This window comes from Colletotrichum truncatum (genome assembly GCF_014235925.2).
Source record: "Colletotrichum truncatum strain CMES1059 chromosome Unknown Contig_0010, whole genome shotgun sequence".
NCBI lineage: Eukaryota > Fungi > Ascomycota > Sordariomycetes > Glomerellales > Glomerellaceae > Colletotrichum > Colletotrichum truncatum.
In genome coordinates this window covers 2,645,884-2,670,160 of record NW_027222407.1, presented here as the reverse complement: position 1 = coordinate 2,670,160, position 24,277 = coordinate 2,645,884, and the positions used below count along the sequence as shown (strand labels likewise).

The following is a 24,277-nucleotide window of genomic DNA, read 5'->3' as shown; positions in this document are numbered from 1 at the left end:
TCCAACGACAGGATCACACCGAGCGGTATTGAGAGTATCCAAGCATTCCTTCCACAACTCTCTCCAAGCTACCAGCCGCAGTGTTCTATCAGTTCTCGTCGACGAGCGGTCAACTTAAATCAGTATGTCTGCCGAACATCTGGTTGACATTTTCAGGTCATTAGGCCTCTAAAAGAGACCTACCATGGCATCGCTCATTATCCCATATTGAAGCCAGTTCTCCCGCGGTCATTGACCCTCCAAGTGCCTAGGCGATTAACTTGTCCCCCCCGCTACCAACCGCTATTTACGTGCTCTTCGCGATTCCGTCACCTGGACAGGCGGTTACTCCAACAGCACTCACGCCAGTGTTAGCTACCACGCTGATGTCGCCCTGAACGGGCTCCGTCACAATGTCGCTCGACCCATGCACTAGACTCTAAGCCAACGTATTTCCCACTACAATAACGTCATACAGGACATCAGTGATGGAGCCTTGGTCCCGAAGTAGCGAGATATCACGAGCATCCCTTCCGTGAAAGATAGGGGCAGGTCGGCCCGCCCCAGCAAGACCTTCGGCATCATCATGCCGAAGCTCTTGCCGAATGCGCCAACCAAAGTGGCCGCAATCTTCTGTTACTTCGAAGCCGGCTGTTTTTGGTAACACCGTACTGCAATAATCTCTCGTCCCTAGGTTTGTTTTCCAAGCAAGCTCCCCGTCGCTGTACTCCTCTCTTCGACTCGCGCCCGTACCGGCTTTATTTATCCTTGTACTCACTACTCTTTCACAAGCTTGTTGGGCACGCTAGAGAGCACGTTGGTCAAGTCGATCGTGAATGCCATAACGGCCAAGGCTCTTCATTCAGGGCTAGCATTCCGCTCGCAGGACATGGATTATGTGAACAACTGCTGTAACGTGCTGCAGGTGCGCAAAGAGACATTCAGGGCAGTCCCCAATCTTGCGGGCGTCGTCCCTTGCCGCGCCAGCCAGATGAGACCACCCTTTCGATGCCATAGCCAAGACTTCAATGGCTTGAATGGCGTCGGGTTCTGGGTTTTCGAGGACAAGGCTGCCGAAACCGACATATAGTGGAGACTTTCCAGCGGAAAGAAAACACGTAAGCTTGCTGGGTGGGATCATTATGATGCTTTCCACATTTGAAGCTGACAACATTCCAAAGGGGGCGTGATGCGTGAAGTCGATATATATTCGGTTGTCGTCTGTATGGCCGTGGTAGCATATCTACTTGAAATGACAGACAAAAACGGCATCTATCAGCGATTGTTAGACGGTTGGTCCAACTTTGATGTATGCAAAGCGGAAAACAATTGAACATGGAAAAATTCTATTTACTCCTGTAGCTATTGCAGTGTATTCGACGGCTGCGGGCTGATGGCTGCTTTAAAGTTGTACCAATTTCTGCTAATCTACGATTGAACTTATGAAGAGTCAATCGTTATCTAGGATACCTTTCAACAACCATCCAAGCCGTGTTAAGGGGAAAGTCGTTTATGTTTTGGTATGAACCACCTTTATCTTACTGGTTCTAGACAGTTCTCTTCTAATTTATTCCCCTCCCCCCCCCCCCCCCCCAAAAAAAAAAAATCTAGTTCCGAGGGGGTCTTTTGACGCTGTTGCGATAGTTGGAATACGGAGTCGTGTGGCACTTCCAGCCACACGCCCGCCAGGCTGAGAGGCCCAAGCCTCCCAGACCCACGTAACAGGCCAAGGGGGAATATCCCTACCTTCTAGTCAATAACACCACTTTTAACTATCATGAACCATCGATTAAGAACCAATTTACTGTTATTTGTTATTGACGAACGGAATTCCGTTTTACCCCCTGTGAAACCTACATCCGCCTTGTGCTAGTTCATGGCGAACCAGTCTATGTTTGAAAACTGACCCGTTGGATCTTGGAGCTGATCTAGTATCTTACCTCCATCACCCATAGGCATTGTTATGTTAACTGTGGTGGCGTCATAGTCTCGCTGCACCGGGCGTGGCGGGGGCATAGTGTCAGAGGCATCAAAGCCCTGTGAGGGGTCTACCAGGTCTACCCGTGAATTAAATCCCTGCGAACTGAACCCCAGAGACCCTAGGAACGCCTCCATTTGCTGATTCAGAATTTGCCTCTATTGCCAAGATGCCACAGTGCCGTTTCTTCGCTCTACATAATGTCTGGCAAGAGTATAGAAGGCCCCGAAGAGGCGATGGTGATTCGCGAGACCCGAGTCATCCGATGCCACCCCAAGTGATTGAACAAACATGTTCAAACACTCTAAATCCTCCTTATTGCCATACTCGACCGCGTTACAAAACAAGACAAAGAACGGAAGGAAAGGTAGGAGCAGTACTGTCCTGAAGTATCCCGTTTCGTAAGCTGCTTGCTTCAATGTCCGGAATGAAGAGGTACATTAACTGACCAGTTGATGTATGATAATATAGTGGGGGTTTTGATCTTGTCAAAGCTGTTGAACCGGTTTAGTGTCGCTCTCGCATATTCAAGACACTGGTTCATAAATGGCTGCGAAGACTCGACAGGGGATGCGCGATGTATCAACGTCATCATGGAGAGGCTAAGCACGTCGTCAGACGCGAAAATGAGGCTAAACAAAGGCTTTAATTCCTCATAGGCACTTAACAATCGCAGTCGTTCCTGTTTATAAGAGAAGAACACGAGTCAGACTTCCTATCTTGACTTGAAGCAAAGTCCGAAACACTCTCTTGTGTGAGTGCGGGTGAAATAACTTGCTTGATTGAATGCAGAAGCCTTTTGGAGAGCTTGAATCTCTCTCTCGAGTACCTTGACCTTCGCTCTCCTGTATGATGGAGACATGGTCAAAGAGTATGCGGAATAGAGGTCGGAGTAGATTTTGCCAGCCGCTCGAGCCACCCGAATTTGGATCTGGCAGTAGAACATGATGGGGCCTGATTGATGGTTACCACCTGGAGGAGGAATTGTGATATCCTCTTCAGGAATGGTGGATGTACGTCCTAGGCGCAGGCTGAGGGTCTTCTCGTTGAAGTAAATCAACCAAAAGAGGAGGCCTGACGAGTTGGGTTCGTCGGACCCAATGTCAGACCCCAGGCCCTGCTTATGATAGCCCAGTGATTGTGAGGTCTCGCTGGCGGCAACGACCGAAGTCCAGGCCAGATGAGGCTCTGAATTTTCCATCCAATATATGCACTGCTCAAGTTTTCAGCCCAATACAACAGCTTCGTTGTTGTTTGATCGTTCGGCCAGACAACTTACTCCGAGAACGAGTGCCAAAGCCACGGAATGGGTACGTGGCAAGAAGAGAGGCAATGCCGCCAAACCACTTTCGATGTTTTGGGCACATATTTTGCGATGATAAGCTTGGTCTTGAGTGATGTCGCTCTTCTCGCACTTCGTCATACCTGCGTGGTCGGGCCACGTTTGCCCATTTGTTAGCAATCTGTCCAGGTTGCTGTCAGGCGAACGGCCAGGGACGGAGAGACAAACCGTATAGGATGAAGTTGGCGATAATGAAGAGGTATTGGTCGAGACTGGGGTCAGAATACACATCCAGAAACAGATCTGCTAGACGTTTTGACGGCATCAACGTGCTCAAGCATTTGAGCAGGAACGCATTCTCCGCTGTGTTAAACAATCAGAGTGTCAGAAAGGGAGCTCCGAAATGATGTGCGACCATGCTTGGTGGGGGAAGTGCATCTCAAGGATCGAGCTCACCGCAAGGGTTCCAGATCATTCGGAGCACTACGCCAAGAGGCATCATGTTTCTTTTGTGTTGACTAGAGTCTGAGCCGGGGTTTTGCCAGTGAGTAGAGTTTCTCGAGGCCAGAGACTTGTGGCTTTTGTGTACCGCTTCGACAGTGTTTTTCAGATCGTTGAGTAGATCACGAGTGTCGCTACTAAGTGAATCGCCCTCGTTTTTGTCGATTAGTTTTTGGATAAACTTGGTTGCAAAACTTGTATGAGCACTCAGGGCTGACAATCCTTCAAGTTCAAGGTGACCGACCCCAACCGCAACTTCTTTGTTGTCATCGGGTGCTTGATGACCAAGTTCGTGGCGAAGTAGACCTTTGTGAACACGAAATCCCCGGAGGCTTGCACTTGATCGATCGATTGGACTGTTAGGGATAGGTAATGGGGTGTTGATAATCGACGAAACACAGCCCTTAACCGCGGGTCGCAAGGGAGAGTCGCCGGCCAGCTCTAAGACGAGGCGGTCAATCTGCCTTATGCGCTCGTCAAGAAGGGAAATCTTGCCTGCTCTAGTGTTTGAGACGTGAGCAAGGGAAATGCCAAGACGCATGAGCACCAACCATGGCCTCAAAATACAAGCCAGCTTTTATCACTTACACCTGCTCAGCTATAGACTCCCTTTGCCGTTTCGACCTTGCCACCCGAGGGGTAACGGTGCAAGGGAACTCGAAACGTAGGCAATTGGAACATGGCGCAACTTTGTCGCATCGGATCTGTTGAAGGCATTGCCAATCGGTCATTTTCCTTGTCATCGCCTGCTGCAGTGATAGGCAGTTGCGAGGGAAATTGGTATCGGCCAGAACTTACCTTACGCCGTGAGCAGTTATCGCACTAGTTTTGCCAAGAAATCAGCGTTGCACTTTCAGATGGCATAGATAGCAGGCGAAATCAACTTACGGCTTTGGACAAGTTGGTCCCAGGAGCGGGATTGGATGAATTCTTCGTGGAGGTGGTCAGAGGATGTGCAGAAAAAGACATAGTGACTGAGGTGGAGGTATGATTGGGGTCGAAATACGTATGCGAATATGGCAAGGCCAGGCAGGCTATTAAGTATGTGCTACCGAGATCCGGCGCTATTACGGAGGCCAAGTCAAAAGAACCGGACCAACTCGGAGTTTCGGTACACGAGTCCGCCTCCGAAAGCCCGCTAATAGCCTGTATCAATGTAACAAGCGATCGGGACGACGCATTAGCGAGATATAAATCAAAAGTTTAATCCAGGCATATCGCACGGACAGATTCCAGAAAACACACAAGTAACCTGCTACGTATGATTTTATTGGCTACCATGAGACATAAGACGTTTACTTCAAAACGGAGGAGACGTCTGATAACAGTACTCGGTATTTCTCCCAGGTACTTAATAAGGGGACACACATGAGTCTTACTCGGGTATGAGACTGCTGAGTTTTGATTACTCCTTAATTATGATGTGATTTCTAAAGAGTACTTAACTTTCTCCTACATATCTCCAAAATATCTACCTTTGTAAATCAAAAAAAGACTTTAACTACCTATGTAATTAATGTAGAAGTTAGAGAAACAATAGCTCGGCAGCTAGGAGCACATTGGTGCACATCGGGGCACGTTAGAGTTGGCCAGGAGTGAGCAGTAATGGCTTAGGGTATTAGCATCAGTGGCGGTGGCGCTGCCAAAATCGAGAAGCTTGTTCAAGGAGAAATGACATCGATCCATAAAGGCATATGCTTCCGGCTTGCCAAAGACAACCTATCGTCACTAACGTGCACAAAGTCGACAATGAATTTGCCACAACGACACTTGTGATATCTGGCCTACCGGATACAAGCCATCACCACTTCCTCACGGCTCTTGTAATCTAAGAAATCATACGAAGCGAGCTACTTGTTGTGTACTAGTAAAGTAAGCTAGAATTAGTATAATTGTTGGAACAGTTGTTGAAACAACGGCATTTCATAACCGTATGATACACATGCTTCAGTAACATACAAGGGAAGAGGGCACAGTCTGGATACTCGGCCCTCGGTTACCCAAATGAGGGGATTAAATTACGTTGGATTCGACTGACTCAAGGAACACACGAGACCTACTGCTACCCGTACAAAGGCCAAGTCTTGTAGGTAGAATGACATTCACAGAATTAGACATCTTTAGTCAAACCTACATTGTGATTACGATCAAAATAGAACACATTCAACAATATTTAAAGTTCTAAATTATGTCTGTTTCTCTATCCCAATATCTATAGCAAGAAAGAATTATTCCATGTGTTTTAAATACTTCTAATATGAAATTCTTCAAGATTGTACATGTTGCCAATGTTAGGTTAATGTTGCGATAGTTGGAATACGGAGCCGTGTGGCACTTCCAGCCACACGCCCGCCAGGCTGAGAGGCCCAAGCCTCCCAGACCCACGTGACAGGCCAAGGGGGAATATCCCCACCTTCTAGTCAACAACACCACTTTCAACAATCATGAACCATCGATTAGAACCAATTTACTGTTATTTGTTATTGACGAACGGAATTCCGTTTCACCCCCTGTTTCACCCCCTGTGAAACCTACACTGATCAGTGGTAAACCTCACAGTTGCCATTAATTTGGTTAACTTCACAATTACCACTCTGCTACGGACAAACCGCAGATCAGCAAGGTCAACACCAGAAGAGACGACTTCTTGAACTGGATACCCAAGCCCAGGTAAAAGTAGGGATTTCGTGCTAACGAGAGAAGAAGCGAGAGTAACTGGGATCTACGGAAACCAGCAGAAGAAAGCTTCTTTTCCTCGAATCTACCAGCAATCCGATTATTCGAGTAACCTAGGGACTGCTACGCTCACCCTAGGCGGGATAAGGTTAATCGCAGCCAATTATCGCTGGCAAGAGCGTTCCATCACGCGTTTTCAATCACCAGAAGAAGAGACCTACCGAATCGACGGTCTTCCAACCTCTTCACGCCACAAGGGCGAAGATTCACGAATCCCACAAGGGACAACAACTTCCCCAACTACAACTATCCCCCACGCGCGGTGCCAATCACGAGGCGCCCGCTAGTTTCTCAATAAATCCCCAGACGAGGTGCCAACCGCGAGGCGCCTGCCACAAGAGACCTCCCCACTAGAAGAAGAACACGCCGAAAGATTCTAAACTTCTTAATAGTAAGGAGCGAAGCCCGAAGCGAGAAAGAGAGATTCACGAGAGAATCTACGAAGTAATCCTTTTATACTGTCAGAATGGAGCGAAATTCACGAGAAGGATCGCCCGCGAGCGGCGTCACTGCCAAAAGCCAATCAACAGTCCCCATCCCACAGAGAATCGAAAGTATGATCGATCCAGCAGTATGGGGCAACTGGGCAATCGACCTTACAAACGCTAGCCCACAGCAACTGGGTTCCTATATGGGTTTCCTACTTGAGACCTATGAGAAGAGGAATCTCACGGGCCTCGAGCTATGGAACGAAGTTTCTCCCGATTTCGCCGACTGGTCAGAAGAAGACTTCCAGAACGTACCTCCCCCAATCCTACGATTCTTCAGAGACTATTTAATCGGTAACGGCGTCTACGTCGAAATGGATGGCAAGAAAATCTCGAAAAACGTGGCATTAGCCCTCAAAAAGGAAGAATTCCACTACTGGTCACCCCAAGAACTCGAACAAGGCGTCAAGAGATATCGCAACCTGAAGGCTCTGATAAAAGACCCCGAATTCCACGAAGAGATCACGAGACCGGCAACAGTAGCCAACAGCACAGGAGGAAGAGTCGAACCAACCCTACAGCCACCTCCTCCACAAGAACAACAACAGTGGCAACTACCGTACCGACCGCCACATCCCACGGTCTCTCCGTTAACAGACTTCCAACCATACGAGTCAACAGACCGTATCGGAAAGCAATTAACAGAATTCGCGAAACTATACCCCGACGATATGAAATACAGCGGCGATATGTACGATGTACGCGAAAAGAAGGGCTGGACCGGACCGTTTACTTTAGCAGCCATAAACGGCGAAACCTGTACTGTCGATACGCCACGTGGTCCGAAGACCTTCCGGTCTACCGTAGTCAAACCATACTACGAAGATCCCGATCAACCACCTAATTCCATCGCCGCGCCAGAAGAAGAAGAACCCGAAGCTGAGATACCGCAGCAGGAAGTAGTACGCGACGAAATTATCGTCGCCGGCGGAGGCAGTGAACCGGACGAACCGCAAGAGGCACCGGAGCCACCGAGAAGACGCCCGGGCAGACCCCGGAAGAGACCACTGCCAATCGCCCACTTCACAGAGGAATTCAACGATGACCCGGATTATCAACAAATATTCCTATCGATTAAGGAGCAAGCAGACGAAGAATTAGCAATCAAACTACGACGAGAAGGTGTTATTACTACACCAGGCGAACCGTTCGAACAGTCAACTAAACAAGAGATCAACAGCCTCATCGCTAGAGGAGTGTTCAAATTCACCCAGTTCAATAAGAGAAGGCACCAGAACGTACGAATCTTCCGATCTCGTATCGTCAACGAAGTCAAGGGTAAAACAACCGAACCCTACGAGAAATCGAGACTTGTAATACAGGGTTACGCCGACGATGGCAAGAAGGCTATATTGACCCAATCGCCAACGATTCAGCGGGCGAGTCAACGGCTAATTCTGTCAATTACCCCGTCACTCCTACGAGAAGGGAAACAACTATGGCTTCGAGATATCACACAAGCCTACGTTCAATCCTCCACAAGGCTCAATCGTACTATTCTCGCCTACCCACCGAAGCAAATTCAAGACCAGTACCCAAAAGGGACCATTATGGAGGTTGTGAAGCCTCTGTACGGAATCGCAGAAGCTGGAACCCACTGGTGGGCAACGTATCACAAGCATCACAGAGAGAATCTCCAGATGGTTACTTCTTCGTACGATCCATGCCTATTGATCTCATCTACCGAAAATCCACACTTTGGCTGTATCGGCATGCAAACCGACGATACCCTCGGTTTGTCAGACAAGGCGTTCTCACAATTAGAAGACGAACAGTTAGAAAAAGCGGCTTTTACGGCAAAAGCGAAGAATATCCTCACAATTGACGAACCCCTCCAATTCAACGGAGGGATAATCGCGCTGTCAACCGACAATTCGATCAATTTGAGGCAAAAGGGACAAGCCAAGAAGTTACGATGTATTGAGACTACTAAACCCAACCCAAAACAGCAATATGTCGAACAACGCGCCAGAGGGGCGTACATCGCGTCAATTTGCCAACCCGAGGCCTGTTTCGATTTATCCACTGCTGCCCAACACCAAGACCCCTCGCCAGAAGCGATAAAAGCACTGAATCAACGGATTCGATGGCAAATAGAATCGCCTAACCGAGGAATAACGTTTATCCCACTCGACCTTACAACAGCCAAGCTATTCGTTTTCGTTGACGGGTCGTTCGCTAATAACCACGACCTCTCCTCCCAATTAGGGTTTCTGATCATCCTAGCCAACGACACTTCCTCTGACAGCAACAACGGAGAATTCACGATTCACGGTAACCTCGTTCATTACAGCTCTACGAAGAGTAAACGAGTCACCCGCAGCGTATTAGCGTCAGAGATCTACGGGATGGTCGCTAGCGTCGATATGGCCTACGCCCTCGCCACAACCCTGGCGACAATCACTGACCACCTCAACCTACCAACGATTCAGACAGTTGTCTGTACCGATTCTTATTCGCTGTACGAGTGTCTCGTGAAGCTGGGCACTACCAAAGAAAAGCGACTCATGATCGATATCATGGCGTTGAGACAATCGTACGAAAGACGAGAACTACAAGAAATTCGTTGGATTAACGGCGAAGACAACCCTGCTGATGCCCTCACGAAGAGCAAACCAAATCGAGCCCTCGAGAGATTCGTTGATAGCAACACGATAACGATACGTATGGAGGGACGGGTAACAAGACCGTAACTACGGGAGAAAGTAGGGATAGGAGGCCGAATTGACGAGGAGACGGAACTGTATAGGGACAACGTATTCCAACCGCTTCAACACCATAAAAAGAGAGTTTCCAGTGTTGCGATAGTTGGAATACGGAGCCGTGTGGCACTTCCAGCCACACGCCCGCCAGGCTGAGAGGCCCAAGCCTCCCAGACCCACGTGACAGGCCAAGGGGGAATATCCCCACCTTCTAGTCAACAACACCACTTTCAACATTCATGAACCATCGATTAGAACCAATTTACTGTTATTTGTTATTGACGAACGGAATTCCGTTTCACCCCCTGTTTCACCCCCTGTGAAACCTACAGTTAAAGTTGAACTAAGTACCTAGGCTCTGTGCCTCGCACATCTTCTTGTAAAGTTCTCCCTTCACAAGAAGCTGCTCATGCGTGCCCTGCTCGACAATTCTACCTCCATGGAAAACACAAATGATGTCAGCATGTCTGATAGTTGATAGACGATGAGCAACCGCGATGGTAATTCGCTCTCCGGACGAAGCTGCCTTATTGAGAGCCTCCTGAACAACCCTCTCAGACTGTGTGTCAAGAGCGCTTGTGGCTTCGTCGAGAAGAAGGACTCTGGGGTTACGGATCAGGGCCCGTGCAATGGCGATGCGCTGGCGCTGTCCGCCGGAAAGTTGAGTGCCGTTGGCACCACATGGAGTGTCAAGTCCCTCCGGCAGGGAACTGATGAAATCCCAGGCGTTGGCCGCGCGGCACGCCTCAATGATATCGGCCTCCGTAACGGTCGCTAGATTATCCGACGGGATACCCAAAGAGATATTCATGCGAATTGTGCCAGGGTACAGTACTGGCTCTTGTTGCACAAGAGCAATATCTTTACGGAAAAGCCATGGATTCATCTGATCGACCGCTTTGCCGTCGACCTTTAGATGGCCCGAGACAGGGTCATAGAAACGTTGGAGGATGGCAATCATGGTACTTTTGCCGCAGCCGGATGCGCCTACAAAGGCGACGAATTGACCTTGCCGTATCTACAGCGGGTCAGTTAACCTCCAGCTTCTATTAGAACCGCAAATTTTTGAATGCCACTCACCGAAAGGTTAACTCCACGGAGTACTCTGGTCTGTGGTCTCATGGGATACGAAAACCGAACCTGGTCAAACTCCATTGCAGCATATTTTTCTGGGCCGAAGTCCCGGTTTTCTGGTGTTTCGCGAATTACGGGCTGCAGTTGATCGAGCCAGAACATGTAGTTGGCTGCATTGACTGCCTTCGTCATGCCTATTGCTTATTAGCTGTACTCCGCAGGCAGATACATCAATGTACTAGATGCAGAGGTTACGTACTGGACGAAAATCCGAAAAGAATGGAAGCTTGCTGGCCGGAAAAGAAAACTGAAAGAAAAGATATAAAGAAATTGACCATTCCGAGGTTTCCAAAAGAGACCAGTCGGCAACCGTACCTAGAACTGTGTCAGTCTGCTTTACGGCGGAATGCCAGCCACGGGCCGAGATGATGCGAGACTCACCAGAAACCCAAGGCCAAGAACCAGTATTCTACGCTCTGGGTGAACGCAAAAGGAAGCATAATGAGCAGAATAGCCTTGCGAGAGTCGTTGTTGGCTTGGTCCAGTTCGTTTGTATATCTTTCTAACACATACTTTTCAATAGACAAGGACGAAACAGTACGGATAGCTGTGATAGCCTCAGATGCGATTGATGCGCTATGGGAAAAGCGTTTTGAGATCTTCACATCCATAGCAGAGTCCATTCTAATGCGTCCGTAGCCCGCAAGGAGCATGGGTGGAAGGCCGGCAAGAACGATCACGAGGCCGAGTCTCCAACTGTACACAATAGCCAGAATACTACAAGCCAGGACGCTGATGATGGCCGTAAGAATTAGGGCGATGGTGAATCCCATGAGCTCAAATACGGCCTGGGGGTATGAGTCTGCCCTACTGGTAAGGGCGCCTGTTGTGTTCTCGGGGCGATCGAAAAACTTGAGATCTTGTCTCAAGATATTGTCAACAATTCGCCTACGAAGCTTGCGACTGAGTTCCTGGTAGTGATGGCGAGGTTAGTCGAGCCCAGCAGCCAACAAAGAAAGAAATGCTCACCGTCGCCACAACATTGGAGCACCAGCCCAAGGTGAAGTATACAAAGAACGCCCCAATTCCCGCAACAAAAAACATAAGAGCTAGGAAGTTGCCCCTTCGACGCATATCCGATCCTGAGGCCTCAAAGACTTGAATGAAGCTGGCCATTAAGACAGCCTGACCAGGATACAGCCCAGCTGAAGCAGTGAACTTTTGTTAGATCTAGACACAGTTGTTGCAAGAGATGAACTTACCTCCAAGGCAGCAGGCCGTAACGACGGCCAAGAAATACAACTTAAGCTCGGGCGATCCCTGTAGAATACGACGAACTGTGGTGAGGAAGCCTACTCGCTGCCACTTGTCGTAATCGTCCCTCTCGACAAGTCGTTCCATAGCATTATGCCCTACCGACGAGTGACTGGTCAGAGTGGGGGCCAGGGCCAGAGTTTCGGCTTTGTGTTCCTCAACATCGGAGCTTGCTGCTCCGTCCGAGTCATCCTCCTTGACAGCCAAATCTTGAGCGCGAACTAGGCGAGAATACGCGCCGCCCTGATCCAAGAGAGACTTATGTGTGCCCTGCTCAACGATTTTGCCTTTCTCCATAACCACAATATTGTCCGCGTCGCGAATCGTCGCTAGCTTGTGCGCAATAGTGATAGTCGTCCGCCCCTTTGAGACATTATCGAGGGCCTGTTGAACAACTTTTTCGGCATTGGGGTCGAGAGCGGAAGTAGCTTCGTCAAGAAGGAGGATGCGAGGCTCGGAGATAATGCTGCGGGCGATCGCTACACGTTGCTTCTGACCTCCGGACAAAAGACCACCGCGTTCTCCGATAACAGTGTCGTAACCGTTGGGGAGGTTAGTAATGAACTGGTGCGCGAAAGCAACCTTGGCAGCCTCTTGCACGCGTCGAAGCTTGTCAGGTCGGGACTCGTTTTCCCAGGGGGTACCAATAAGGCCAGTGACAATATTGTCGTAGACCGAGCCGCTAAAGAGGATGGGCTCCTGCTGGACGAGACGAATTTGTTTCCTTAGCCACTGGACGTTGAGGGTGTTGATAGTACGCCCATCAAGCTTGATCGTGCCGGATGCCGGGTCATACCATCGCTCCAGTAGACCGACGATTGTGCTCTTGCCACTACCGCTGGCACCCACTAGGGCGGTGGTCTTGCCAGCCGGGAAGTGTAGCGAGTAATTGTCGAGAACCTTAACATCAGGTCGCATAGGATAACTAAAGGTGACGTTACTGAACTCGACATCTCCTGTGACCCAGGTGGGCCGGTCACCCGATTCGTCCAGTGGATTGATGGCGGACTTGCGGTCTATCAACTTGAATAGTTCGCTCGCCGCAGAAGCTGCCCTGGTAAAGTCGATGAGATGCGGAGCCATGGCCGTAAGACTGGCGGCAGCAACAGTGACAGACATAAAGACACTGTGGCAAGATTTTCAATGAACAAGAGTGGCCAAAAGACACTGAGCCAAAGCCCAGAAAAGATAACTTACATGAATACATCCCCAACATTGTCGACCTCACCCTTGGCGATCATGGAGATGGCTTGCCAGAAACACAGGCCAATTCCGGCGAACATGACGAAGTACTCACTGGAGAAGAGCAGCCCTAAAACTGGACTCTTTTTGTGGCCGACCTTCGCGGATTCCGACAAGTACCCATCGAACTTTTGGATGAGGCGCGAGCGGAGCTCAAAGGCCTGGATTGTTCGGGCGCTGGCCAAGATGCTCTCGGTGAATGAACCAGCCTCTGCGTTCCAGCCGAGGATCTTAACTTCGTATCTCGTTTCAAAGTATGAGGCAACAAGTGTGCACAAAATAATAGCCGGTGCAATACAGCCGGTAATCAAAGTCAACTTCCAGTTTGTGACAAAGGCCAGTATGAAGGCTGATATGAACGCAGACAGGCCCTGAACGACGAGACCGAGCTTGTCCGAGATGCCCGCTTGTATGAGCTTGCCGTTGGAGGTCGCTTGCATGGAAATGGAACCACCGACACCAGAATCAAAATAGGCGATCTCCTGGCTCAGCCCAGCTTGGAGATATTCGCGGCGTATATTTCTCGTGATCCGATACCCAGCGAGGGTGAAAAGGGTGCTGTATCCGTACGAGACGATGAAGCGTCCGATTCCAATCAAGAAGAAATAGAGACTAGGTTTCTGTTAGCCTGGTTACAGCTCGTTTGAAGACTAGCAGGATGAATGTAGCATACGCAAGCCGTGCAGCGTCACTCCGAAAGTCGGCGGGCGAAGAGGACCCTGAGCTGTATTTGGTGATGATCGTGACAAATTGCCCAAAAACCAAGTTGACCATGGCCATCCCCACACCAGAGCCGATTGCGCACAGGAGGGCCACAGCTTGCATCATGAAGTCGACTTTATCGCCATAGCGGAAGATCCTCATGTATCCGCCAGCAGCATTTGAATTCTCACCCGCACCAGCCACCACGTCTGAGACGCTGTTCCTGGGCTTCTGCTTTTCCATTGAGGCGCTCATGTCTAGTAAGACGGGCCAACCTGCCGAGCGGTATGCGTGCAATTTCGTGCGTTGCAGGTCGGAGAAAAGAAACGTCAAAAGTAAGAACCTAGTGAGTGTGAAGGAATTCAATGGATGACAGTGAGTAGGATATTGACCCTGACGTCTGATGTAGGAGGGCTTTTATCAGGTGGCATGCTCGCGAGAGGGAGCTTCGGGCTGCGCATCGCGGACTCTCCGAGTCTGGATAGACCAGCCAAGCCTGCCCCTACCCACAGATCGGCAGGACCAGGCTACACCTAAAGAACTTCATTCTGTATTCCATAAGATGAACGTCTCTTGGCGAACCTAATTGTGTCGAGGTTGGATGGAACTCGCGGGGTTTCGGATGCTGGCGCAGGTGCTTAAACCCCGACTCTTCAAACCTTTCTCCCGAACAGGAAGTGCACCAAACCTTCAGAGTAACCAGACACGTCATGAATCCAAGCCAGACATCATCCAGCATTGAAGCATTCCGAACCACTGGGGGCGGGACGTAATAGATGTCAACATCGCTGACAAGGAAGTTCCCCTTACTTCAGATACGTGGGGCCATTCCATTTGCAATGAACAATGGAGTCTCGCACCTACGAGGCTCTTTCAACCCTACCTAGGGTAATCAAGCCGAAGACACAATATTGGCCACGGGTGACGGTTGAAAGGCTTGCCACGATGCTTGGCGCTAAAAGCTTCGACGTTAAGACAACTCTACGTGTCCACAAAGTGTAATGGCGGAGCGAGCGCATATCCCTCGTTGCCTATCATTAAGTTTCTAGAGGGTAACTCGTTCACAAACTGTCAAGACAGATAGTAGGGTGATTACAAGGGCTCCTACGACAATCCTCAATACTGCTGTTTCGATGTTTATAGGACGACGTAGTCCAGCCCGACTGCTACTCGGGCTAGAGTTCAGTCTAGTCAATAGAAGACAGCTATGTGTAGACTGGTAGTTCACTTTTTTTTGCCATCCCTCGCAGCCGTCGGTGGCTTCGTCAATTCGCTGTACCTTCGATCCCTGACACAAATCATCGCAAGGAGTTCATGTACTATTATTCATGGAAAAATAACGAAAAAGTCTCGGGCAGAATAATCCTGTATTACAATATAGCACACAACAAGGGGTACACAATTGGGTTGCAAGTAGCTTGTTTTAATGGAAGTAAAAGTAACGGAATTCAGTGTTCATAAACTTGATGTTGAGGAAGGGCACCTGAGGCAGCACGTGCCGGACTAATCCCCAATAGCTATGTGCATGGCTGTTTCGTTACATCTTGTTGTTCGTTTTCCCTTCTTGAGGTATGATAATTACTCAATAAATACAATACAAGAGAAAACGCAACATTATATGTATACCATACGATTTCAAGCACCAGTCGGAGGGCCGGTATATTGATGACGACCCCGTGCCAGGTACCAACCAACTGACAACATAATGGCCGCAACAAATACCACAGGCGCATAGTTGACTGACGCTGCTGTAACCGGCAGAGGAGACGGCATGCAAAAAAGCGGGATCGCCAGAAGTGACCAACCTGAATGTAATCAAGGTCAAAGGTTAGCTACGATTTTCGAGTTTGGTTGAGCTAGACAAAGAAGTAAAACTTCAAGACGCATACCTATAGTAATAGCGTTGAGGAGGTATCCCAGGCGACCGAGACGAAAACTGGCCTTTGCCACAGGCTTGCGGCCCTGGGAGAGGCTGATGACGACGGGCGAAGCATATGCTCCTGTGAGGCAAATTACACCAACACCGGAAAAGGCACTAAAAGCGACCGGCGATCCGAAGTAGATGAGCCCCAGCAAAAGTTCTATGACCATGCAGAGCATCATGGCGTTGAGGGGAACACCGAGGGCATTGTTGACCTTCTTGCACCACCGCGATCCTGGCACGGCCCCATCCCTAGCAATAGCCCATGTGGCCCTCGAGGACGCTGTCGTGCAGCCTATGCCGCAGATGATGCCAAGAATCACGAGCGGCATCAGCAGCGCAAAGGATGCCCCAGAAGAACCAATGGCGCTCTTAATAATCATTGGGACGGGCTGCCCCCCTGACACGGCAAGGAGCGTTTGAATGTCAGGGAGGACAAAAACAAGAGGTATGAGGAAGAGAAGACCGGCCACAGTATTGATGCATGCCGTAGCCACCATAGCCCGAGGCACCTGAATGGATGGGTATCGAACCTCTTCACACATCCTGTGAGAGATAGATTCGTTAGCTATGCCATAGGGACGCCCTCAAATGCGATACGAGTCTTACGAGATAATCATGCCGGTAGACGACGTGGCATAGCCAGCATGCATCAACCCAATGCAAAACGACCACCCGTAGGGCCAGCCAGACTGTGTCTCAAAATGACCAAAGACGTAACCAGCTGAACGCCTCCCATTACGGGCGACGACAAGGACAGATATGATGATTGCGATGACTCCGGCAAAGGTCCAAAAGATAGCGAAGGTCTTCAGGCTGCATGTCAACGAGGAACAAAATCTTTCAAGGGGGGGCGGCCTGGGGTGGTCCAGCAACTCACGTCTATCCACGGAAGCCAGCGATTGCCCAACGAGGCAACAAGGTTGCATAGCAGGGTAATGGCAACGAAGATGAGAAAAATCTGATATGTCTGTCCAGGAAAGATGCCTACACCGGGCTCTGACTCGAACACGTTGAGACAGGCCGCGAAAAAGGTCGCCGTGCCAAAGTTGACAGACAGAGTGATAGAGATATTGCCTACGACAAAAAGCCATCCACAAATCCAGCTCGTCAGAGGTCGGTGTTTCTCTGGAGTAAGCATTGCGGTTTGGTAGTACACGCCTGGTCAAACCATCGTCAGTTGGCAGCCATGGATCAACCGGACCGTAGATGGACGGAGCCCGAACAAACCCACCTCCTGCTGTGGGATAGATGCTGGTGATTTCTCCAAGAGACGCGGCCACACAGATGACGATAAGTGCAACAAGTAGCCACCCCCATATGATGTTAACAGGTCCTCCGCCAATCAGGGGGTAATTCAGGGTAGTCGCCAGGCCGTAGGGGTTTGCCGCCAAGACGAACGCCATGAAGGCGACGTGGGAGGTCGAGCGATTGCGGCTCAGCTGCGCGTCATAGCCAAGATGGCCGAGCATATCATCGGCCGACGTTTGTTCAACTATGCCGTCGGCGCTTGTGCGGCCGTCTCTGGCATTTTTTTCTGCCAGTTTAAGACCATCCGGTGGCCCATAACTGTCATGGGCACCACGGTCTTGCGAGATGATACGGGACATTCTGAGAAACTCAAGCTTGGGGATGGTCAGGTGGCGGGTAAATATTCAAAGGGGTGAAAAATGTCGAAGGTGAGTGACAAGAAGGCAGAGAGAGTGGTGACTACGTGAAGAATTGAAAGGGGCGGCAACCCCTGTTCGCCGTCCACACCTCCACAAAGAGCTAATAGATGTAACCACTCAACATTAACTCCCAGCAGTACAACGCTGAGCTGCAAATAGAACCTTGTACGGACCTGAAAGGCCTGCAGTCAGAAGACTGTGGAACTCTCAGGGTCCGAAGATTGCTGTAGACACTCGAGGCCGTGGCTACTGGTTAGTCCCAGCTGAGCTATGCAGTAATCACTGAGACAGTCGGACCAAGCGGACCAGCCACCATCCGAAAGTCCGACCCTTTCATAACTTATAAGACACTGCCTCCGTCTCCGCGTCCGAAATACCGCTGTGGCTGTCGCCAACCTCCACAACACAACGTAGGCCTCTTTTTTGGATGCAATCTAACCAACCACCATGGAGGACATTGAGAAAACTGGTAAGGCCGCAAGCACATCGACGACCCCGGCTACCGTGGAGGCTGCTTCCGCTTCGCGTCACAAGCTCTCAGTAAGCACGTACCGAACAACTTACAGCATGCACCACAGTTTCCTGGCCCCCATACTTACCAGGGCTACATAATGTAGTGCGATGCATGCCGACTGCGAAAGGTGAGCATTCAGAGCCCAGTCTGCCTAAGTTTTTAGACGGTAGGACTCACAAGCTTGCGGCTTCAGGTCGGGTGCGACAGGCAGAACCCGTGTGCGCGGTGCACACGCCTGGGCGTAGTCTGTACGTACGCCCTCGGTTACAAGGCGAGGCCGAAAAGAGCCGTCAAACCGGGCCCCTCGGCCACCGCGGAGCGGGGACACTTGTGAGTGGGTTCCGGACCCAGTTGTGATCTGTGGGTATGGCTAACACAGCACCTAATTATATGCAGGGAAGCAAAGATCGATGATCTCTCTGAACGGCTTGGCAAGCTCTTCGTCCTCCTTGAGGATTCGAGTCGCGGCGCATACAGCTCATCAAGTCTATCTGGCGGCCGCGAATCCAACAGCAAAAGCCCTTGGCAGATATGCCAACCTGACGGAGGAGACGATTTGTCTCCCGCTGACGAGGAGTCGCAGTACACGGGAGACTCGTCTCTCGCGGCCCATGCCAACTTCACCACCGATGTGTTGGAGTCAGCTTTGCAAAGTAATGCCTCCCATTCTGGCACTGATGAGGTTCAGTCGTTTATACAAACCGTTCGAGATACCATCAGACGGTCGGGCACATCAGCCATCCCATCTCCGGGGAGCAGCGGCTCGAAACTTGTCCCCGAGACCCACGGGCACTATCTCCCCCCGGTGCAGTTAACATTAGAATGCCTTCGTATTCTTAAGGAAAGTCCATTGATCAGCAAATTCTGGATCATGTGCTTTGATAGCGTTGGACAGGTCACGAACCAGCTGCTCGGTCTCTATACTCTTCAAACCATATCAACTCCACCCGAGCTGGTCATCACTTACATCGGCTTGCACTCATTGTTTTTGGCGTGTGCTAGAACCCTAACGTGTCCAGAACGCCGAGCCAGATACCTGGAGGAAGCCAACTCGTGTCAGGAAATTGCCGATGTCGTACTCGCCCGGCTCCCTCTCCATCTGCCGACGACAGTCGAGTGCGTACTCGCTATGACCATGGCGGTGAGTTGTCATGTCCATCTACTTCCCTCAAACAGGCACATATTTACAGATGATTTTCAGGCAGAATACTGCATCTCCCAGTGCAAGACCGTGACGGCGTGGACTTACGTCAGCGTGGCCTCACGAATGAGCCAAGCTCTAGGACTGCATCGAGTGGCATGCGAAAAGACTGAGAGCTTCAGTACCGAGGCCCGGCAAAATTCGAAGCTTTTCTGGTCGCTTTACATCATCGAGAAGAATCTCTCGCTTCAGCTTGGCCGGTCATCAACTATCAATGATCACGACCTCACCCTCCCGCTGCGAGATGTCCGACTCGGCTACGAATGGGGAAGCACGCTTGGTATCCTATCTTCCACGTGGCTACAACTAGCACAGATCGAGGGGCGAGTGTACGAGGAACTTTACAGCCCACTTGCATTGACGTTGGATCAAGAGGAGAGGGTTGCTCGAGCAGCGACCCTCTTGGCAGATGTACAGAGGATTACGGACGAGGGGGATCAGCCGAACGTGAGTTTTTATGCGGATTCTGTGACTTGCTCTGGTTCACTTACTGGCGTTTCATCACAGACACGATTTATGAGAGAGCGGCGAAAAGTCCTCGGAGGACAGCTCGACGATTTGCTAACGCGATGTGACCATGTATCACACCTATCATTCGTGTGCCTCATCCATCGCAGCGTCACCCTAGGGAGCACTTCCTTTTCCGAAGAATGCATCTCCACGGCCAGAGAAGCGCTAAAGCAGTACACGGAAACCATGTCTCTAGAGGGAACGCAAGACGCATTTCTCTTCGAACTGTGCACCCACTGGTCGGTTTCCACGCTTGAGATCTTGCTGCCAGGCCGTTTGGTTGCAGATGCTAACTCGGGAGCAGGTCGATGCTCGCCGTCACGTCTGCCCCCTTCTTCGTTGTTCTCTGTAATGCCGTCTGGACGCTCCAAACTGAGGACTTGCGGCTCCTCGGCTCTTTCGTCAAGTCGCTGGAGAGTGCGGAGAGCGAGGAGTCGCCCAGTGCCACGCATCTCCTGGGCAGCTTTAAGCCCCTACACGACGCCGCCGTACATTATTTTGAGCTCAGGCATGGCCTCGCCCCCCCTGTTGCCGACGCGAGCATAGAATCCATCTCATTTGGCTCCATATACGATGATATGGTTTCTGACATGGACCAAGAACTCTTTCCTATGCAATGGCAGGCGGTTCCCCTGGATCCGTTCGACCAAACTAGTTTTGGCATGTATGGTGGTCGTCCTGGGCATCCTTAACAAGACGTCTCAGACAAGCTAGCTAAATAGGTAGGGTGCTTCAAGTGTATTGATAGAGTTGTTGACAAGGAGCTACTGGTTAGTAGACCTGCCAAAAATACTACGGTATTTTAGGTCCATTTAAGTCATAATAATCATTTCAATCCATCTATTATGCCGGATAAATACTTGCAAGAGGATTCAATAAAACTCCAGTATTTGAAAAACTGATTGTTTATTCAATAAAAATACTGGACTTAATGATTGTAGGTTAGCTAAAGAAAAAGAATTTAGTTTAGCAAGTTTAGCAAACACTTATTTGACTTGCTTAATAAAATCCAGAATAAAACATTCTGACCATTTAAGCGTACAAATACGTGTATATTTCTCTATCATCGCGCACGACTGTGCGGCTGTTCCTTTCAGTAGTGCTCGGTAACTAGATTGTAGAGCTTTCTTGGCTTGACAGTCAAGCACATCTCCAATCTACTACTCCATGTCCTGACTGGTATTACACAATCATGCCATATTGATTTTTTCTGCTTTATGTTTTAGTACATACAATCTTCCACCTACTATTAAGTAAAAAGTTATATTAAAATAGCTTACTTAGTTTTACACTTAGAAGCCTCATACCTAACCTTAAAGGCCCAGATAACGACATAGAATTATAACATTTATACTTGGCTTCCTAGGCTTAGGAGAGCAACCGTCTAGCGTATGATGTTGCTGTCCCTCTCCTCTCCACTACCCCCTTTCTTCGTCATAGTTGCAAGCAGCAAGTCCTTTCTCTTACTAATGAGTTCCTCGGCTTTGGTTTGATGCCTCTTTTTGATGCTGCGATAAGTCCCATAGACAGGGTAAGCCAAAAGGCCTGTTATTGCTACACCGTTCAATTAGTCGTGGCCACTATACGCCCTGTCGGCCGGTCGTAGCATTACGTACCGCTGCCGGCTTTCGTCACTGCACAGAATGATCCACGGGCGATAGCTTTGAAGAACCCTTCCCCGCCTTCGGAGCGAGCTCTGCGCCATGGTGTCACCGCGATGCCAGAAGCCCCTTGCTGCAGCTCTGTACGGAAGTTCTGTGAATGTCAGATCTGCGTAGGGCCCCTGGCAAGTCTTTGAGGAGCAGTGGATTTCCGTCTCACCTTACCAGCGGCTTGAAGTCCGCTCGACCAGTCAACCACGTGCAGTGGCTCGTCGACGTGGCCCCCGACAACGCGGGGGAAACTTCGAAAACCTTGAGTCAGTGCCATCGGAACCTGGACGATGGTCCCTTTGATTAGGGCGCCACCTGACCTCTTGAGGCCCCTCCCGGCAGCTGATATGAATGCCCGTGTCCCTGACCGCTTGCCTTTCAATTTGCGGGCTTGGGCAAAGGCCCGCGGAGGTTCGACAACCCCTTCGCCAAGAGACATGCAGAAATCGCCTAAGGTATCCATCATGGATGACAATGTAGCCGTAAATGGGTCCCATCGCGTTGGGTCCATTGGATATTCCTTGGTCCGCAGGCTGTAACGAGCACACAGCTTAGCGTCAAGGGAAAAGAGCAAAGTGCACCCATTTCTAGACTTACGGCCGAGCCATAGACTTGCTGAGCTCTCCTGTGGCAACAAGGCGACTAAGAGCGGCATCTGAGATTGATAGGTCGCGTCGCTGATCGTTTACGTTGTCTGAAACTCTGCAACGCCACCTTGCTACCCGAGTCGGCAGCATTTCGCATGTCATGGCGTCCAGGGGGAGGTGTCGATAAAAGGACTTTATTGCCTCCTCAACCCCATTTTCCTTCTGCATGCCTTCGGCTATGATGCGTGCGGAATTTTTTGCAGCGTCCGTAAAGCAAAACTGGATCGCGGCTACCAGTGTTTGCACATCAAGGCTCCTGTGAGGAATCGGTTCCGGTCCAGCACCCTTGCCAGCCACGACGGAACCCCAAAAGTATTGGCTAGGTGCGTCAGAAAGATTTTTCTTTGTAGTTTTTCTTGAGGGATATCGACATTGGGACATAATCTTACTCGCCGAAAAACGGTACAATGATAGTAGGTCGCGCGTTGACTAATCCACAAGCTGTAGTTCCGGCTCCGCCATGATGAACTACCGCGGATACGCGCTTGAAAAGCCACTCTAGGTATTTATCAGCGGACATTTCCAAGATCATTGATTGAGTCGTCCATGTGCCTACCATGTGGACAGTCGTCAAGAAGGAGAAGACGATCCGAGTCCACGTGGTTGCCTCCAAGCTTGCTCCACCCCCGCGACAAAATTACTCTTGTTTCTGTCAAACGGCATGCTTCCAGAATGCACTCCGTCATCTTTGATGGATCGTCTATCACAATGCTTCCGAAGCCGACATAGATTGGAGGTGGGCCGGAGGCGAGGAAGGCCGCAAGGCGTTCAGGGGGTTCGTATTGCGGTTCCGATCGCATAAAGAATCCGCAGACATCTGCAAGAAAAATCAACTGTCAGAAAAGGGGACTGTCACATAATTGGTATGGCTGGGATCGTACCGATGTTTGACCGCCAGTCTGCTGGCTTGCCCACGAGCGACGGCGACCAGCAGTAGGTGAAGGGTGGCTGAACGATTTCGAGCAGCTCGCTGCCAACACTGTCCGGCAGGCTCTCGAGGCTTAGAGCTTTCCTCCTCCATCGATTGATGACGTCTCCTAGACTAAAATAAGTCACATTAGTGCCCATGTGCATACGTGAGCGCCCCCTCAAGAACTCACCCCTGCCACGTTAGATAGTCCACCTTGCCGTAGCTCCAGTAGTTTATTGAGTTCTGCTTGTAAGGTGATGTCGCCCTATATTTCTTTTTCCCGGCTATAAAGGGATGTGGCAGCTCTCATGTTGGCGTCCATGGCATCGTAAACATGAGGTGGACGGGCACGCCGAGTCTCTGCGCGCAGTGAACATGAGCGAAACCCGGGGGGTTCGCGATGATTGCGTCGGCGACGAAGGGATCATTGGATAAAGGATCCGGCTCGATGCAAGCATCCCAGAGACCCATCAGCATCTCCTGGATCATTCTGCGCTTTCGTGTCACCTCGCCAGACCGGAGGCTGCTCATCGACGGCATCAAGTCGGGGTGCCTGACCATGTACTGCGGCGGCACATGAGCTTGACGATTCAGGAAGAGAACTGGCAGTACTTTCATACCGACATAAGATACTCTGGATCTCCTCCGATAGGATAAAACTCCAGGCCGGAGTTCCGCACAAAGTCGGCGAATGCATCGTGGGTCGCGAGTCGCACGCGGTGCCCGTGGAGCCGGAGCGCAGTGCCCAGTGCGACAAAAGGCTGCACATCACCTGGAAGCGTAACCATCAGCGGTGCGGTATAGAAATGAAGTTTAGATGTGTGGACGGCCTCTCACCTCGGCTGCCGACTACTTGGATGACGATGTTCATCGTCGGCACTCGAGCAGTTGTGTCGCCTGCGCTAAACATGGTATCAGCATTAAAATTAACTGCCGGGGTTCTGGTGACCGGTCAAGATTCTGGACATAAAATCAAGCGGGCAGCCACGATAGGTGACTTGTAAAGGAAAATGCTACAAGACATAAATCAGGATCGGAGGGCGCGGATGCCGTCTTTCAAGCAGCCGCCGGACGCGGACGGAGCTCGCACTGCCCGAAACGCCGCACTGGTCGGGCCAAGCATAGCAAATACAGCGGCGAACCAACCTACGGAAGTCCGCACCAAGACAGTTGAAACCTAATATTTATTAACAGTCGTATCTAGATAGCCGAGACTGGCTAATCACAAAGAGGCAGTCTCTCCTCAGGCTTTTT

The 24,277-nt window shown here is 50.3% G+C and overlaps 6 protein-coding genes across 6 annotated transcripts; 2 read left to right on the top strand and 4 right to left on the bottom strand.

Annotated features, from left to right (window-relative positions):
- Positions 1 to 2,672: 2,672 nt before the first annotated feature.
- Positions 2,673 to 3,741, bottom strand: CTRU02_214192 (transcriptional regulatory protein C11D3.07c 1; the record flags this gene model as incomplete). The annotated part of the gene is made up of 4 exons (XM_036729510.2): positions 2,673 to 3,170; positions 3,237 to 3,382; positions 3,468 to 3,602; positions 3,696 to 3,741. The coding sequence occupies 4 exons, from the start codon at positions 3,739 to 3,741 to the stop codon at positions 2,673 to 2,675; spliced, it is 825 nt and encodes a 274-aa protein (XP_036578681.2).
- A 3,201-nt stretch (positions 3,742 to 6,942) lies between these two features.
- CTRU02_214191 (uncharacterized protein) lies at positions 6,943 to 9,657 on the top strand (the record flags this gene model as incomplete). The annotated part of the gene is made up of 1 exon (XM_070206198.1): positions 6,943 to 9,657. The coding sequence occupies one exon, from the start codon at positions 6,943 to 6,945 to the stop codon at positions 9,655 to 9,657; it is 2,715 nt and encodes a 904-aa protein (XP_070060230.1).
- Positions 9,658 to 10,009: 352 nt separating this feature from the next.
- Positions 10,010 to 14,253, bottom strand: CTRU02_214190 (multidrug resistance protein 3 (p glycoprotein 3); the record flags this gene model as incomplete). The annotated part of the gene is made up of 8 exons (XM_036729509.1): positions 10,010 to 10,684; positions 10,747 to 10,934; positions 11,000 to 11,115; positions 11,182 to 11,711; positions 11,770 to 11,945; positions 12,003 to 13,180; positions 13,252 to 13,908; positions 13,970 to 14,253. The coding sequence occupies 8 exons, from the start codon at positions 14,251 to 14,253 to the stop codon at positions 10,010 to 10,012; spliced, it is 3,804 nt and encodes a 1,267-aa protein (XP_036578680.1).
- A 2,271-nt stretch (positions 14,254 to 16,524) lies between these two features.
- On the bottom strand, positions 16,525 to 17,529 carry CTRU02_214189 (amino acid transporter; the record flags this gene model as incomplete). The annotated part of the gene is made up of 1 exon (XM_036729508.1): positions 16,525 to 17,529. One exon carries the CDS (start codon positions 17,527 to 17,529, stop codon positions 16,525 to 16,527), a length of 1,005 nt encoding a protein of 334 aa, XP_036578679.1.
- Positions 17,530 to 18,036: 507 nt separating this feature from the next.
- CTRU02_214188 (fungal specific transcription factor) lies at positions 18,037 to 20,506 on the top strand (the record flags this gene model as incomplete). Its single annotated transcript, XM_070206197.1, has 6 exons — positions 18,037 to 18,129; positions 18,297 to 18,433; positions 18,500 to 19,244; positions 19,305 to 19,751; positions 19,812 to 20,053; positions 20,119 to 20,506. 6 exons carry the CDS (start codon positions 18,037 to 18,039, stop codon positions 20,504 to 20,506), a joined length of 2,052 nt encoding a protein of 683 aa, XP_070060229.1.
- A 692-nt stretch (positions 20,507 to 21,198) lies between these two features.
- On the bottom strand, positions 21,199 to 23,933 carry CTRU02_214187 (glycosyltransferase family 1 protein; the record flags this gene model as incomplete). Its single annotated transcript, XM_036729506.2, has 11 exons — positions 21,199 to 21,368; positions 21,431 to 21,569; positions 21,636 to 21,999; positions 22,064 to 22,432; positions 22,503 to 22,611; positions 22,670 to 22,930; positions 22,995 to 23,155; positions 23,214 to 23,288; positions 23,358 to 23,587; positions 23,644 to 23,795; positions 23,861 to 23,933. 11 exons carry the CDS (start codon positions 23,931 to 23,933, stop codon positions 21,199 to 21,201), a joined length of 2,103 nt encoding a protein of 700 aa, XP_036578677.2.
- Positions 23,934 to 24,277: the final 344 nt, after the last annotated feature.